This window comes from Pimephales promelas, chromosome 3 (genome assembly GCF_988280905.1).
Source record: "Pimephales promelas chromosome 3, fPimPro1.hap1.1, whole genome shotgun sequence".
NCBI classification, from domain to species: domain Eukaryota; kingdom Metazoa; phylum Chordata; class Actinopteri; order Cypriniformes; family Leuciscidae; genus Pimephales; species Pimephales promelas.
The window spans coordinates 30,525,148-30,542,636 of NC_142771.1; the positions used below are offsets into that span (position 1 = coordinate 30,525,148).

A 17,489-nucleotide genomic window follows, 5' to 3' on the forward strand; every position below is an offset into this window, starting at 1 on the left:
TCTAATCGCAAACTGCAAAAACGTTGCTGGAAGGACACGATTCAGTGTGCAGATGGCCAGAGTCTGTGCAGACAGAACAAATCATCTGACTCTTGTATGACTGGGAAATCTATCACCAACCCTATATGAACTTCAAACACCTTGTAACAAGAGCGCCTCCTATTGGTTATGTGTACAGAAGTGTCTTTTTTTTAAACGACCCCCACTTTGTAGCCTACAATAAATCTCTTTAGTTTAGTACGTACATGATATTCAATATTACAAGGGATTTTAAAAATACAATGATGCTTATGTTTTATTCATTTTTGTTTCTATAAAAAATTTATATTATGTCCAATATCAAATTCATTGTTTTTGCTCCTCGGAAAAGAACAGTTGGCCTTTCATTTGATCATTTTAATTTATTTATAAAGAAATTCATACTTATATTCAGCAAGGATGTGTTGAATAAATCATACAAGTAAATGAAAGTAAAGACATTTATAGAAAAAGAAAATAATTCTATTAAAAATAAATAGACCTACTGTTCTGTTCTTTCAAGCTTCAATTTAAATTTCAAAAACATTTTAAAAAACATAAAGAGCAGGAGTTACAAGTTGATGTACAAGTCTTTAGACCCCAATGTATATGTGTATGTATATATATATATATATATATATATATATATATATATGGAACAACATCAGCTAATTTCACGCAGATGTGAATACAATATACAATTCATTAGATGTTGAATTGTGGTTTAGGTCCACAGTTAATTTACTGGATGAAAAGAGCATATCTTCCTTTATACTTCACTGTGCTTATTCAATACATAACAATCCCCTATTGTGTTTAATAGTTTCCGTGTGTTTGACTGCCACGGGTCATTTTCAATCAGTGTAATCAGCTGGAAAACATCCAAATAAAATAGCTTCTTAAGGTTTTGGTAATGAACAAAATCATGTAGACATAAATTGTGTATTGCCGTCATGCCCTGAGGATGTAGCTACTTCAAAAATTACTCTCTAATGTTTCCAGCCGCCTCAAAGATTAAAGGGTCTCATTTGTAGATCATTACTAGGCTTTACCCAGTTAATTTTAATGTAAGCATTTGAAAACTCTCTGTCTGTCTATCTAATAATTTATCACTGTGGTTAAAATGTGTATATTTTACTTTAAAATGTGACATGCGTCAAGCTAACCTTTTGTGCAGGCTTAGAATATGCAGTATAGAGGTATATAATTCATACCTACTGTTCAAATGTGCTAAATGTTTGGTTTTTACTATTAAATGTGGAATGCTTGCACCCTCATGACAAAAGTGGTCTTTCCCTTTGCTTATCTCTCTGAACATCCTATTACTATGGATTGCAAATTACCAGTTTGACATACAGTAGTTTGACTACAGGGAGGTGCTGCTTGTCACATGAACAGGAAGTTCCAAGAGATAAGCACAGGGAAAGACCACGTTTGTCGTAAAAGGGGTCAAACATTCCACATTTCATAGTAAAACGACACATTTAGCACATTTGAACAGAAGGTATGAATTATAAGGGCATATACTGCTGTTGTAAATTATAAATGCTATATTCCTCCTAAATTTGTGTTGTACATGAAAACAGTCACCAAGAGGCTTCACCCGCTCCCCGCCCACATGGTACGGTCCTTCTCTCGCTCGCAGTGGTTGGCGCCGGTTGCTTTGCACATGGCCGAGTGAGAAAAATCTCTGGATTACTGCAGTAAAATTTAACACCGACTTCTCACCAGCCCGGACTGACAGGAATCGATCTCTAAATGCGAGATACGGAGAATATGGAGGGCGAAATGGATTATGACGACGGAGAAGAGCCTTCGTTCAGCGATCCGGAGGATTTCGTGGATGACATCAGTGATCAGGGTAAGAGAGAGGCCTAGCTACACTATATAGCCCGCCTGCTAACAGGCTACGAGTCGCACACTAAACCCTAAAACTGAAACGGTCTGCCTGTTACTAACCCGAACACCCTTCAGATTAACTGATTAGTAACATTTGATGCTGCACCACTACTCTGTTTAAGAATACACGCGTTTAATTCCTGTTAAAGCGCTCTTATTAACGTTGAGCATGTGCGCGAGCAGGACAAAAGCATCGTAGCAGCTTTAGGGAAATAAACGCGCGTGTCACAGCATTGACTCCGCAGCTGTTTTGAGCTTGATTTCAGAAAGTTAATTGTAGTGCTGTAACATCTGTTTACCCATATAGCATGTTTAAGATGTTGACTGAGTCTGTATTGGATGGTTTATCTGTATGCAGAGCTGCTGGAGGATGTTCTGAGGGATAAACCTCTGGAGGCTGACGGCATCGACTCGGTTATTGTGGTTGATAATGTCCCTCAGGTCGGACCAGAACGCCTGGAGAAACTCAGGAACGTCATCCACAAGATCTTCTCAAAGTTCGGCAAAATCACCAATGAATTCTATCCCGAAGCAGACGGAAAGACTAAGGGGTAACTTTTGGTTGTCATTTGACGAATACTATACGTCTATTTCTGCTTGGTCTATTGTTTTACATTGATATGTTGATATAAAATGAATGCATAGATGCTGTACTTTTATAACCTATTCCTATATATGCGTTTATCTTCACAGGTACATTTTCCTGGAGTATTCTGCACCGAGTCACGCTCTTGAAGCTGTCAAGAACGCCGATGGCTACAAGCTGGACAAGCAGCACACCTTCCGTGTCAATCTGTTCACAGACTTTGACAAGTATGTTGTCCTTAATTGTGCTGTTATTGTGACAGCATTTGATGCAATCTTAAATAGTGTTTGACCGATACGTATTTTTTGATGGCCGAATCCAATATTTTAGAGGTGGCCGATATAGATGATGTCACACTATTTAATTTCAAGATAGAAAAGGCTCGTTCACAACAAGGACGATAACTAAAATGCTAGCTATAGTTTTGAAAACAGCCTAAATTGGAAAAAAGAAATACAGAATTATAATGGAAACGGCACAGAAGAACGTTACTGTTGGAGGAAATTTCATAAATATTGGTCGGACTGTCCAGCTCTGTTTCAGGCTGGTCCTCAGCCTCAACACGTGGACAATTTCAATACTTATCTGGATTGAAGCAGCAAACATTCAGTGTAAGAGTAAAAAAATGACAACATTATTTATAATAATAATATTTCTAATTTGATTCACAGCTGCTACATATATTTTGTTTTGACCTCGACAACCCAACTGCATTTTACTGCAAACTTGCGCCTAGTTAACTTTCAAAAGAAGACGCAATCACTTTTTTGCTAAGGGTCAGGACTCCAACTATGGATGGGCATTTCAGGCTCATAAAAATCGAATATTTGTTTATTTAAAGTCCCCGTGAAATCAAAATTGAACCTATTTACTTTGTTAGCCCATATTACTAGTCTTGTGGTGAACAATTAATCCGTGCAAGTGAATATATATTAAAAAAATGTTTTACCTTAGTAATCTTAAATCAAAATCTGAAAAGTTACTTCCGGTCTGGAACGGTTTCTTTTTCTGATGACGTAGGTTTCACGGCTTGGGTGGGGAAACGCGTAACCACTCCCCTCAAACCGTTAGTTTGCTATGAGCGAGAGATGGAGAGGAGGAGCGCTAGAGTAAAACCCTGCCCTCTGTTCAATATTACGTTTCACTTGGAAATACGTCACAGCACTGGAGAAAAATCGTTTGCAACTTCCGCTTCACGGGGACTTTAAATGATGGTTTACGGAAAAAACGTTATTTTTTAAGTTTCAATTTTTGACGTTTTTGTCACCATTTCTGAACAAGTTTCCGATTAGGCAATATACACAACAAACAATATGTTCAAGGTGCTATATGTATATTTTTAGCGGCCTGATGTTTCAGATTGCAACCAATTTTTAAAAGAGCGTTCTTGCGCGTGCTCAAACACAAGAGCGAGCACTCACGGTACACGGCCATACTGAGACTTTCAACAGACCGGAGAAAGCGTTACACAACAGGCTGTAAACTCGTGTAAACTCCCACTGCAACGTTACACTAATAGGCTACTTAGTTTTATCAGCTTGACGTTTAACTAACGCTCCATGGTCGTACCATGATAACATTACATTTGTGGTGCTATGCAGCACAAGGCATTTCTCTAACTATTCCTGTATCTTTCACAATCAGCAATCTCAACATAGGTGATTGTATAACAATTTCAGTGTAACAGTAAGATCGTAGTAAGTAACATTACTGTACTGAACGTGTCTGGAAATGTGTATTATAAACGATATGATAGTAGTGGGATGAGTGACGTTAGACAGTAGATCTAGTATATAAAGTAAAAGTTGCATCCTAAAGCACCTACGTTTTGTTATCCTGGAACAGTTTTTTGTGTTCATTTCTTGTCTCATGTATGTTGTAGTTTACCTTGCTATTTCATTACAGTTTACCATTATTTCAGCATATTTGAAAACTTGTAATTTATCACAATAACAATAGCGGAGGTCTCTCCATAATTCAAATGCTCTTTGTCCTAAGTCTATCCGATTCACTTTTGGCCTGACGAGCTTCAGCAGATACATTTTTGTTTTTTATATTTATGTGGAGTTTGTGTTGGAGTCTGTGTTGTGCTGGAGGCAGGTCATTTTTTGGTGTTATCTGACTCCATGTCGTCAGCTGCAGTGCCGTTGCATAGACTGTATAGAAAAAGGAGAGAGGTTCGGGAGCGCGCATACACGTCACATCCGATGGATTTCGTAGAAAATCTGACCCGGAGACTTCACATAGAAATAGGAATACTGGCCTTCAGAGGTAATAGTAATATGTGATTACAACCCCTTCAAAAAGGATTCATTTTGGACGAAAAGTTACATATAGCACCTTTAAAGTTTTATTTTAGTTGAAAACATTAAACAGTAGGCCTATGTGTAAACAAAAAATATAAAAAAAAACAACAAAAGCATTAATAAAAGCATGCTCAAGCGGTGTGAATGAAAAAAAAAGCCTAATAAAGCAGATTGCACCAGATATCGTACACACACACACTTGAGATTTCATGTGATTTCTCATTGTGGTGATGATATTATAACTCAGATTAATTAATTTTATAAAGTAATTCCATTTTGTAAGATCATTTAGCAAGGTAGTAATTCCAAACTCCACAGCGCCACCCAGTGCATAAATATAACTGCGAGCTAGTGCTTGGGATTTATCATAGGTTCACTGCACTTACGGCCAGCAAAGCAATGTAGTAAAATTCAAATAGTATTTTATTTTTTGAATAATAATTACAGATCGAATATTTATGCACACTCCTAACTCCAACATTAATGCACTGAAAACATTTTATTCATTGTATTATTTTTTTTATAACTCTTTTATTAATGTGTGACTCTGTAAAGGTGTTCACGAAAAACCAACCTTTCGTGAACTTGTGAATTTCGCCAGCCGTCTTCTCTGCACCAAATAGCCCAAGCTTCCAGGGATGATTTCGTTTTCATGGAGACAGACACGGTGTGCACAGAGGGGAGGGGCTGTGTGTGTGTGTGTGTTAGAGAGAGAGAGATGTGTGAGTGACAGAGAGAGGGAGGAAGAGTAGGAAAAGGAAATGCAGCTGAACATGTTTTAAATGGCAAAAACACAAACAAAAAAACAACGAAACGTGATATGTGGCGGCCGGTGTTGATTCTGTGACTTGTCTACATGGCCATATGCATTGTCGGCTTAAGCATAATCAACTTGCATGTAAAAGTGCTCAAAAATATTATGCGTTTGTGTGGAAGATAATGTGGTTACTTTTGACTGCTAAGAGAACAAGTGTGACTCCCAAATGAGGGGCACCAATTCCTAATCGAAGCCCTGGACACTTATTGGCCAAAGAAAACAAATTTCAGCTAATACAAAATAGTGACAAACACTAATCTAAAATTTCTCATTTCTGTAGGTACATGTCAATCTGTGATGAGTGGGAAGCCCCTGAGAAGCAGCCCTTTAAAGATTTTGTGAGTAGTTATTAAGAACTTTTCTGATTGTGTGTAATCCAGCCCTGGCTATCCTGTATGCATTTAAACCTGATATGTGTATTGATTAACATTTGGTGTTTTGGTCTCAGGGAAATCTGCGTCACTGGTTGGAGGATTCTGACTGTCGTGATCAGTACAGCGTAATCTATGACTCTGGTGAACGAACAGGCATTTTTGCTAATGATGTGAAGGAGCCTATTGAAGTGGAGGAGAGAGCGGTGAGTTAAAAGTTTTAACTTTTTATTTATTTAGGAGCGTTCACCCATTCATCTTTAGAATATAACCATGTGACCATGTATACTGTTTTCAGTATCTTTTTGTACATTTTGCTTGTAGCGCTGGACCGAGACATATGTGCGCTGGTCTCCAAAAGGCACGTACCTTGCCACGTTCCATCAGAGAGGCATTGCTCTGTGGGGTGGTGAGAAGTTCAAGCAGATCCAGAGGTTCAGTCATCAAGGGGTCCAGCTCATTGATTTCTCTCCCTGTGAGAGGTATGCCTTATTCCCCTGTTGAAATGGGTTCTTATAGGGGTGTGCGATATCACGATTTTTGATCGAAAATCGCTTAGGATCGCATAGAAAAAGCATAGGATCGTGAATTCTATCAGCTGTTAATGCAGAGGAACGGGTCACTGCAGTTCATTATTTTCTTGTGCTTTAAAGCCTTTCCAGTTAAATAGATGCGCTGTTCTAACAGGTGCTTTTTTTTTTTTTTTGAGCGCATAGGCTACACCTGAAACGCACATGCACTAAAAGCCTGTCTAACAGCGCTTAGTTACTGGACTAAGTTGTCTTTCGAGTCTTATTCCGCTAATAATGTGAAATACACACAAGGTGTACATAAACAAATTTGGTTATGTCTAAAGTGAAAGTGAACAGAGATAATGTAAAGAAATCTGATTATCAAATGCGTGTATATTAGCTGCGTCGTAGCTTAACCTTAGCACAGATCTTAAAGAGACAGTACGCTAATAGTAAACATACTGCCGCTGTCCTTAAAGGCATAGTTCACCCAAAAATAAAAAAATTCTGTGGGTAGAAATAGAAACTTATTCGGATTTTAAATAAATTGAGAGAGTAAATGAAGACAATACATTTTTGGGAGAACTATTCCTTTAATGTTAATAAAACAGCAAAATACAAAGAGGAAATCACTCACTGCTCTTGACTGAGAACTTTAATAGTAGCTTTAATAAGAATCAATGATTATTGTACTACTTTATTGTCCAGCCAAGGCTGGAAATTTTTCCTTTAATTTTTAATAAATTAAATTAAATAATTAACTAAATTTTTAATATCAAAGAAAATAATGAAAAGGATTTTGGCCTAAATGTCAGCCATTCTTTTTTTTTATTTTATATTTTGTTACCTGAGGCTTTGTTTTTTAAAATTGGTACATTAGTTTGGCTGTAATGCTCAGTCACTTGCAAAATAGTAAAACCAACATGAAAAGGAATCGTGAATCATGATTTTCCTGAAAAAAAGTCATATTATATTTTTGCCATATTGCCCACCCATTCTTAGGCTTGTGCCGGTATCACATTTTCATGCTGCGGTTAATTGATTGAGCTTTTATCACGGTATACGGTATTATCACGATATTTTAATGAAATTATATTTTAATGCTCAAGAAAAACAGATGCATTGTGGGTCTCTAAAAAAAACTCAACTTGCATCAATGTGTAATTGTGATTTTCAAAACATATGGTAAACTAAACCAAATTGTTTAAAGTTTAGTGACATGTTACAATGACTGGTAGGTTACTGTTTGTATTATTCAATTAAATTCTTGGATTTGATTTCAGTCTTAATACAATATTGACTCATTTGGATAAATATTAGGTAGGCCTCAGTCTGTTAATGTTTCTCAAAAAAAAAAAAAAAAAACTCACATAATGCTGTAAACATACAGAGAGAAATTAAATATAATATTTAGCAAAATACTCCTTGCTATTTTTTGTCTAGTCAATGAATGTGCTGGTCATTAAATGGCTTTCCTGAGGTAAATGTAACGTTTTGACACAACTGTTCTCCTGCAGTGTTACTGACCTCTTTCCGTGTTTGAAAACACTGATTGATCGTTATTATGTACAAGTAAATATACCTTTCGGTAAGTTGTACTGTATCTTTAAATAAAAACGAAAGTAACATGATGATCGGTTTACTTGAACTGAGGAGCAACGATCTGTGATCAGAACCTAAGAGCTGATTTATCAACTTCAATTTATCAATAACAACTTTCATATCAAAAGTAACCTGCTCTGTCTAGTCTGTCGGTGTCAGTGTCCTCTTTGTTCTGTGATATTTCTCTGTGGGAGAGCGTGTGAAAAGTGTCAAATGCGTTAAGCGCCTTTCAGACAGGACGCGACGCTGCGCAATGCGCGACGCTGACCGCTTGGTTCAACGTTGCCCTTCAGATACAACGCGATTTGCTATTTTACAAATAAAAAGTTTAACTATTTTGAACTTTAACACCGGCGTGGTCGATGCAGGTCGACGTAGCAACAAAACATCCCTGCGCGTCGCGCGCGTATTCCGCGTCCTGTCTGAAAGTCTCAAGCTTGAGTCTCAAGCGGAATGTCTGAGAGTTGGCAGCCCTGCGGGGATAAATCGTCGGGAGCGTTCCGCCATGCTTCTACTCCATGTGAGGATTGTTTACATTACTGCCGCATGCACACAGAGTGCTTATACATGTGGGGATTGTTTACATCAGAGTGCGCGCGTGTTCTGCGCAGCACGCAGTGTTTGAGCGGTTGAAGGAAAATAAGCAGCTAATGCTAATTTTCCACGGTATTTTGAAGAGCCCGCGATAACAATATCGTGCATATTCATTACCGCGATTAATCGCATTACCGAATACCGGCACATGTCTACCCATTCTTATATATATATATATATATATATATATATATATATATATATATATATATATATATATTTATATCACACGCACACACACACAATTTAATGAGCTTAAGTGAATACTTATTGTACATAATGTGTTTTCTTATTTCACATGATGGTGATAATTATATTATTGTTATATCATTATTACTATATTTATTATATAGAGATTTCTGAACTAACACCTGGAAACTAACTCTTGTTAAAAACGCACTTGCACAATTCAATTTGTGCCGATAATATGAGAAGCCAAATAATGGCAGTTGAATCGTTCAACTACTTAATTTATGTTTAATGTTATGCTAGTTTAATGTTTTATTGAGCAATATTGTTTTAATAGCACACATTTTTTTATGTAATTCGTGTTTTCAGATATGTTGTCACGTTCAGCCCGCTCATGGACACTAAAGATGACCCGCAGGCAATTATTATCTGGGATGTTCTCACAGGACAGAAGAAAAGAGGCTTTCACTGTGAAAGCTCTGCCCACTGGCCAATTTTCAAGTAAGTGTGGTTGGAGTAAATTTTCATGGCACGAGTTACTAATTTGATTATAGTCTAACTGGAATATAATTACTTAATCTAAAACTTGTTCTGCTCAGGTGGAGTCCAGATGGGAAGTTCTTTGCCCGAATGACGCAGGACACACTGAGCATCTATGAGACTCCTGTATGTATCTTGTGTCTCCTGAGTCGCATGTTTGGATAATCCTCAGGTTTAATTTGTTTAATTAACAAACCAAGTTTTCTCCTTTTGTAGTCAATGGGTCTTTTGGACAAGAAGAGTTTGAAGATAAACGGAATCAAGTGAGTTAAATAAAACTATTGAGAACGTAAATACACAGTTGTTCAATAGTTTGGAGTTGAAAGTAAGAATTTTCAATGCTTTTGAAAGAAAATCTTGTAAGCTCTATTAGTCTGCAACTTTTTGATCAAAATACAGCCATAACAGTAATATTGCAAAATATTACCATTTTAAAAATGTAACTTATTCTTGAATTTAGTGTTAAGTGTCACATGATTCTTCATAAATCATTCTAATATGATGATTTGCTGTTCAAGAAACATTTCCTAATATTATCTATGTTGAAAACAGTTGTGCTGCTTCATACTTTGGGCAAAACCATGATTGTTTTTTTTTTTTTTTTAATCGATTCTTTGATGAAAAGATTTTTTTATTAATTTTTTTTTTAGGAATTATAAGCATTTTTACCTTCTCTTTTAATCAATTTCATGATTCCTTGATAAATAAAAGTATTGATTACTTTAAGAAAGAAAAAAGAAAGAAAAAAAATTGTATATTTAAAAGCGCTTGCGCTCACTATTCATTACACTGATTTATTTATCTGTTTGATGTGTGTTTTTTTAAAAGATACATTTTAATGTAAAATGAATGTATTGTCCATAGGGATTTCTCCTGGTCACCTGGTGATAACATCATTGCATTCTGGGTTCCCGAGGATAAGGACATCCCAGCTAGGGTGACACTCATGCAGCTTCCATCAAGGAACGAGATCAGAGTCCGCAACCTGTTTAATGTTGTGGATTGTAAACTTCACTGGCAGAAAAATGGAGACTATCTCTGCGTGAAGGTGGACCGAACCCCCAAAGGAACGCAGGTATAAAAGCTGTCTTGAATTTGCACTGCCAGGTTAAGCTTAAACATTTCCCTTTCATGGATTTGCTCAATTCTTTTTGTACTTCAGGGCGTTGTCACCAACTTTGAGATCTTCCGAATGAGAGAGAAGCAGGTACCTGTGGATGTGGTGGAGATGAAAGGTAAAGAAAGGATTTCTTCTTTCTGACTGTCTTGTCTTCTTTTACCCCTACTCTTGGATCTGATTTCTCTACCCATCTTACAGAGAGCATCATTGCTTTCGCTTGGGAACCAAATGGCAGCAAGTTTGCTGTGCTACATGGTGAATCTCCCAGAATCAGTGTATCTTTCTACCATGTGAAGAACAATGGCAAAATTGACTTAATAAGTGAGTTTTCACATTGTAAACACATTTTTCTTGACAAGTAGTTTTTAAGATATGTGCATGATCTAAATTCTAACCCCAAAATGTATTGTTTCAGAAATGTTTGACAAGCAACAGGCAAACAGCATCTTCTGGAGTCCACAGGGGCAGTTTTTGGTCTTGGCTGGTTTGAGGAGGTCTGTACTCAATAAAATGTGTGGTTTTTGTATGTATTTATTTTTTTTTATAGTGGTTCATTTGTATAATTTTACATGTTTCGTCCTGTAGCATGAATGGAGCTCTTGCTTTTGTGGACACGTCAGACTGCACCATGATGAACATCGCAGAGCATTACATGGCCTCAGACGTGGAATGGGACCCCACTGGACGATATGTTGTGACATCTGTCTCCTGGTGGAGTCACAAGGTGATTTAACCTAATTTTAGCTAGAAAAAATGGCTAAAATAACAGTAGCAATCAGAAAGAATCAAATAAAACTGAAAAAAAAATGGCCACAAAACAATCAATCAGCACAACCGTTTTCAACATTAATAATAAGAAATGTTTCTTGATTTCTGAAAGATCATGTGACACTGAAGCCTGGACTAATGACTGCTGAAAAAAATCCTCTTTTCTCTCAGGAATAAAATAGTTTATAATAAATTCAAATAGGAATGTTATTTTAAGCCTAATATTTCACAGTAATTCTATTTTTACTGTATTTGATCAAATAAATGGTGACTGTAAGAGGCTTCCTTCAGAATAATTTAAAATAAATCTTACCGACCCCACACATTTGAATGTTAGTGTATATTTAAACTCTTTAAAATATTTTTTTGATATTTATTATTTTTGTCTAATGTGTTTGGATTGGGAATGCGTCTCAGCTGGTTTTTGTATAAAATGTTTTTGATTTAGGTGGACAACGCCTTCTGGCTGTGGACGTTCCAGGGCCGCCTGCTGCAGAAGACCAACAAGGAACGCTTCTGCCAGCTGCTGTGGAGGCCCCGTCCTCCCTCTCTCCTGAGTCAAGAGGAAATAAAGGTGAGATGGGGTCACTTTCATTACTCTGTCAACTCCCTTCAGTGTGAACTCTAATCCCACCTCTCCTTTTGAAACCCACAGCTCATTAAGAAGGACTTGAAGAAATACTCCAAGATCTTTGAGCAGAAGGATCGTCTCAGTCAGTCTAAAGCATCAAAGGTATGAGATTGAGTTGTTTTTTTCTAGGATGCACATAGTATTTACATGTGAATCAAAGTTCAGTGCTCAAATTTATATGAGTGACTTGTGATTTACAGGAACTGGTCGACAAGAGACGTGCCATGATGGATGAGTATCGCAAATACCGTGAGAGAGCCGCGGAGATATACCAAGAGCAGAGACCTCTCCGCCTTGAACTTAGAGGAGGTAACTAATGCAGAGAACAGCTCTGTCCAGCATTGAGTTTTATTAGCCGCTTTTCCACCATCGAGCCAGGGCTAACAAAGCGCCGGGTGGGTTGCCAATAGCCTCAGACTTCGAGGCGCGAGACCAAAATCCAGCTGCGTTTCCACTGTCGGGCCAAACAAAATTAGTGGGCCACAATATATATATATATATATATAGGCTATATATAAATACTCGCCCAGAAGCCATCCATTTACAGTTTTATTTTTACTTCTGATATCATAGACATTGGTATATCTGATAAGCTGCATTCAGATGTGGTTTGTCCTGCCTGTTTGATTACTTAAGGCGCCATTCACACGTAGCGCCTGAAAACGTTAGGCGTGCCGCGTTCTTCTTTTACCAAAGCGCTTGCGGACCAAAGCGGAGCGCGGTTGCCACTGTTGCACCGTGTCGCAAAAAGACACAATATGTTAGCAGGCCCTAAAGGTGTAGTTCACCCAAAAATGAAAATTAGCCCATGATTTACTCAGATCGAATCATGAGGTGACTAAATATTCCCACATATACAAAGCTTTATTGCTTGTCTTTGAATAATGCAGGAAATAAAAAGCTTAAATTATTGCATATTAAGTCGCAATATTGGTATGAAAAAAAATCGCAATTAGATTATTTTCCAAAAATTGTTCAGTCCTGGTGTCAGTGCACCATCATAAATGACTTGTGTTTCAGAGCACGCAGATGAAACACAATAAACCCTGTCATGTTCTCTTGCATTTGGGTGCTGGTGTTTGGTAGTACAATCATGCGAGACACTTATGAGAGTGAATTAAACTAAATCATTCTAATGACAGACTCTAGGCACTTCAGGATGAGATGCTGTACAATAATTTATCCGTGGGTTAGTCCAGATATCCAATCAAATCCTCTGTTGGGGTAGTCGTGTGAAGGTTTTTTTTGTTGTTGTTGTGCCTGAAGGGATTTATTTTGTAAATGTGTTTTCATTATAGTTTATGTGCTTTAGTTTTGTTGTCTTATCAGATAACAAATTGAACCACCTCGGTTGAGCTTGATTTCAAGCACATTTTTAGAATCTATGCACTTCTTGGCGCTTCCATCCAGCATTTTTATTTTTATGCAATAACCCAAAATATGCATAGAAATAGGTGATTGGAAACAGCAAGTGGCAAGGAACCCAAAATACATGACAGAAACAAGGCTCAGTCTGTGATGGTTGACATTTAATTTTCAACAGAATAATTGTCAACATGGAATTATTGTGACAGTCCTATGTAGAAGTTGAGTTTGGGCTGACTCTTTAGGTTTTTTCCTAAAATGTTTGTTTTTGACATCTCAGTTTCAATAGGCTATACCCTAAAAGTGATAAAAGATAGAGACTTTCTGTAAATTAGAGAAATATTAAGGTTGACCCATATTTTATGTAGGGATTACATTTTCCCATCTAATTTGCATATGATGTCATGGTGGCATGTTTAAATGATAAAATGCAGCACTTTTTTCTCTCCAAAATACTGAATGCTCAGGTAAATAGGCAAGTAGCAAACAAACTAGGGTTGTGCCGATAGACGATAGTATCGTGTATCGACGATAGTCTGACATATTGCCGATGGCAGATGCCTTTGACGATATCAATACGATAATTGGCTCGTTTTATCATAATGTATTAAATTATTATTATTAGGCTATTATTATTATTATAAAGCTAGTATTGTTATTAAATGAATATTAGGAACTACAATTAATTTGCCTTGCCTAAATTTACAACGACATCACCTCATAACAATTGCAACAACACACGCACTAATGAGGACACCTCTAAGAGAATGTTTTTAAAACAGACTAAAAAACATCCCACATTAAAATTTAATTGCAAGGTGATCCATTCACAAATTATCAAGTGTGCTCGTTTTAACAGACGCAAAATTCAATTTCCTACAGATCCAAGATGAAAACGGCATCGTTGTTCGTCAGTATTTGTTTCCGTAACACATTAACAAAACGTTTAATGACACTAACACTAAAAACAATACAATTACTAAATAGTATTAATAATAATATCACTAAAATAGTATTATAGTTACCGTTATCATCGTCGTCTCTGAGGGAACGCGGCGTTAATGCAGATGCCGAAAGCAGTCCGTTTTTACTTTCACTTTCAGAGATTGAGCGCGTTTACATGCGACGACGTTCTTGATTATGTTGAATAAACTTGACAATGCATGTGGTCATGTAAACGTTTCCTTTATCAGAGTCAAGTCATAAGTATAACTTTAAACCGATCGACTCAGCTAGACGTTTGGCCCTTGCTCTTGTTTCTATCGGCATTTAAGACACATTAACCCGCGTACTTCGTGCTTACTGAAGTGCGCAGAGAGCGCACTGGTAGGGGGGCACATATCGCAAACTCCGACTTTTTCTGACTCAAGAAATTATTAAAACGTGTTTTCATCTCGTGCAGAAATAGACCCTAGTCAAAATGCTGCATGTAACGGCATGAGGATAGGCTAATGTGTCCGTAAATTTCCCGTTGACAAACAAAAGGATTAGGATCTCTTTTTTTACCTCACTATACCAGGAAATAACCTGATCCTATTAATAAACACTCCACCTTTGCTAGCAAAATAGAAAAAAGATTCTCGTATATAAAACGAAGTAGGCTAATAAAACAAGCAAATTAATGAGTAGGCTAAATAATCAAGTTAATAATCAAATAAGTTAGCCCCGCCCCCTCACGATAATATCGTGTATCGCCGATCTCACAGGCTGACGATAGGACGATATGAAAATGGAGCATATCGCCCAACACTAAAACAAACTGTAAATCATTACTAATAAATGGTAATACTCAAATACTCAGTTGCCCCCTAACTGTCCTATGAATACCTCGTCTAACATACCCAGTGGCATTAGATGACCATGAACTCGAAAATGTAAACTCCACCATGCCGCCTAGAGGGTTAAACACTATATACTCAAGTCATCACTGGATTTTCTGGTCTTTTCTAGGTGTGGACACTGATGAGCTAGACAGCAACATCGATGATTATGAGGAAGAGACCATTGAGTTTTTCATCAATGAAGAAATTATTCCCATCGGAGATCTGTAATTCCAACAGCAGGTACTGTATATGCTGCAATATTACTCTGGTATGGTCTTTGTAATACCTTGGCACAGTCGTAATTATTTTGTTGTTGTTTTTTTGTGTTCAGTATCCGTTTTTTTTAGTGGAGGAGAGTGGCAAATTGAGGGATCCCCCATAAGAGTACTCCTTGTTATCATCAGTCAAGTGCCTTTTAATACTGGTCGCTGCAGAAGGAGAATTTGGTGCCACTGTTGACTGCTGCTTTTTAACAAAATCATCCAGCTGTGGGAGAATCTGCCCCGCCAACATCATCCGGGCCTGCTTTTGGTGGAACTGATCGTTACGTGTTCTTGTTCCTGCCTTTGGTTGGTCTACCTTGTCAAAGGGTGTCACCATGGCACAAAATGCCATAAACTGTTTTTACATCAACTCACCGAAGGAAAACTTTTTGTTTCCTCAGATTTTCCAAAAGGCAAACTTGTACTCTAGTGTGCAAAAATGGCACTACAGTGGTCTGTATCCTCCTCCATTCAGATTACCTGATATTAAATGCGCAACAAGGGAATAAAGTTGAACTGAAATTTAAGTCTGTTGTTTTCCTCTATTGTTGAATTTGTAGCAAAAACACATAATGAAACTTTTGCTAGTTCTACCTTACTAAACTAAAGTTGATAGTGTATTTTGGACAATAATAGGTTTTTGTGCAGAAACAATATCAGGGATTTTAGGAAATGTTGGAGTAAATATAAAGATCAATGATGCATTTAATATTATGACATTCAGGCTTTCTTTCAACCTTAGTTTGTACCCCCTATCTATATATATATATATATATATATATATATATATATATATATATATATATATATATATATATATATCTATACCCCTATCTAAAATTACTCAATTCACATTTAGAAGATAAGTGTTCAAAACTTGCAGTCCCTCTCACCAATATATATCAATAATTTTGATATCTCTCTGCAATTCAGCCTCTCAGATTTTTTGTCCAATCAAATGCTCTTTATAAAGTGTCCTGTCCCCTACACCATAAATTGAAGCTGAGGCTAAAATATGTCATTTTGTTCACACATTTACTACTTTCTACCTGGTGTATGGATTGGAACATAGTATACTATAAGGTGGATCGGGAACAATTCAAACAGTGTAAATTATACTTTCCATTGGGATGAATTTATGGTCTGGTTTCATGTTACTGTTGCACAAACACAGTCTGCTCTGGTCCAGAGACACAATAGCACAGAATGGATCACAAAATGTATTGGACCCAATTTGAATTCTGCACAGAATGCAATATTCTAAAGGAACACTGACTTTTTCAGACTTTAGCTTATTTACCGTATCCCCCAGAGTTAGATAAGTCCATACATGCCTTTTTCATCTCTGTGAGTGCTGTAACTGTCTGACGCACCCACCGCTAACCTAGCTTAGCACAAGGACTGGATGTAAATGGTTACAGCTAGCATACTAATTCCAAAAAGTGACAAAATAATGCAAACATTTTCCTATGTACATGTTGTGATTTGTATAGTCACACAGTGTATATATGAGACAGATATCTTTTAACCGTATAAATATTGGGAACTATATTCTCAGAAGGCGAAGCACTGCTACTTGGGCGGAGTGATTACCGCAGCACCAGAGACGCACCATGGTTAGGAGCAGAGAGTTCATTCAGAGTTGGAGTAATGGAGTCAGCAATTACTAGATAGTAAAAGCATAGTTTACGTAGTTTTGTCTTAAGTATAAAATCATTTGTTACCCACAAGCCAATCACATAACATTTGGTTATGACGTGTTATTCGCCAGCTCAGCGGCATCACACTTCCACTATAAACACATGTATGAGGCGAAAACGAAACTATCGAGCGAAATACCGTAGTGATACCGGAAAATGCACGCACAGAGATGAAAAAGGCATGAATGGACTTATCTAACTCTGGGGGATACAGTGAATAAGCTTAAGTCCAAAAAGTCTGAGTGTTCCTAAAGCGATATGGAGGAAAAATGTCTTGAGATTGGGAGTGAACTGTGGCTTTTCAATGGTTCTGGCCAACGTATTGAGATGGTCCTCACTGCGGAACATGAAATCCATGGGGAGGAGTTGGATCCAGATCCAACTC

General features: G+C 37.2%; 1 protein-coding gene across 1 annotated transcript; it reads left to right on the top strand.

Moving 5' to 3' along the window:
- The first annotated feature begins 1,640 nt into the window (after window positions 1-1,640).
- On the top strand, window positions 1,641-15,931 carry eif3ba (eukaryotic translation initiation factor 3, subunit Ba). Its single transcript, XM_039686102.2, has 19 exons — window positions 1,641-1,879; window positions 2,276-2,468; window positions 2,611-2,730; window positions 5,907-5,964; window positions 6,075-6,203; window positions 6,322-6,479; window positions 9,264-9,395; window positions 9,494-9,560; window positions 9,651-9,697; window positions 10,299-10,509; window positions 10,597-10,669; window positions 10,753-10,875; window positions 10,970-11,048; window positions 11,140-11,278; window positions 11,771-11,896; window positions 11,978-12,055; window positions 12,154-12,262; window positions 15,269-15,381; window positions 15,473-15,931. The coding sequence occupies exons 1-18, from the start codon at window positions 1,777-1,779 to the stop codon at window positions 15,367-15,369; spliced, it is 2,046 nt and encodes a 681-aa protein (XP_039542036.1). The 5' UTR covers window positions 1,641-1,776; the 3' UTR covers window positions 15,370-15,381; window positions 15,473-15,931.
- Window positions 15,932-17,489: the final 1,558 nt, after the last annotated feature.

Bases quoted from the DNA above. Each gene is read 5' to 3' on its own strand.
- eif3ba (XM_039686102.2), top strand. From the start codon at position 1,777: ATGCGAGATACGGAGAATATGGAGGGCGAAATGGATTATGACGACGGA. The intron at 9,561-9,650 runs GTATGTATCTTG...CTCCTTTTGTAG, and splicing joins TGAGCATCTATGAGACTCCT to TCAATGGGTCTTTTGGACAA. The intron at 10,510-10,596 runs GTATAAAAGCTG...TTTGTACTTCAG, and splicing joins GAACCCCCAAAGGAACGCAG to GGCGTTGTCACCAACTTTGA.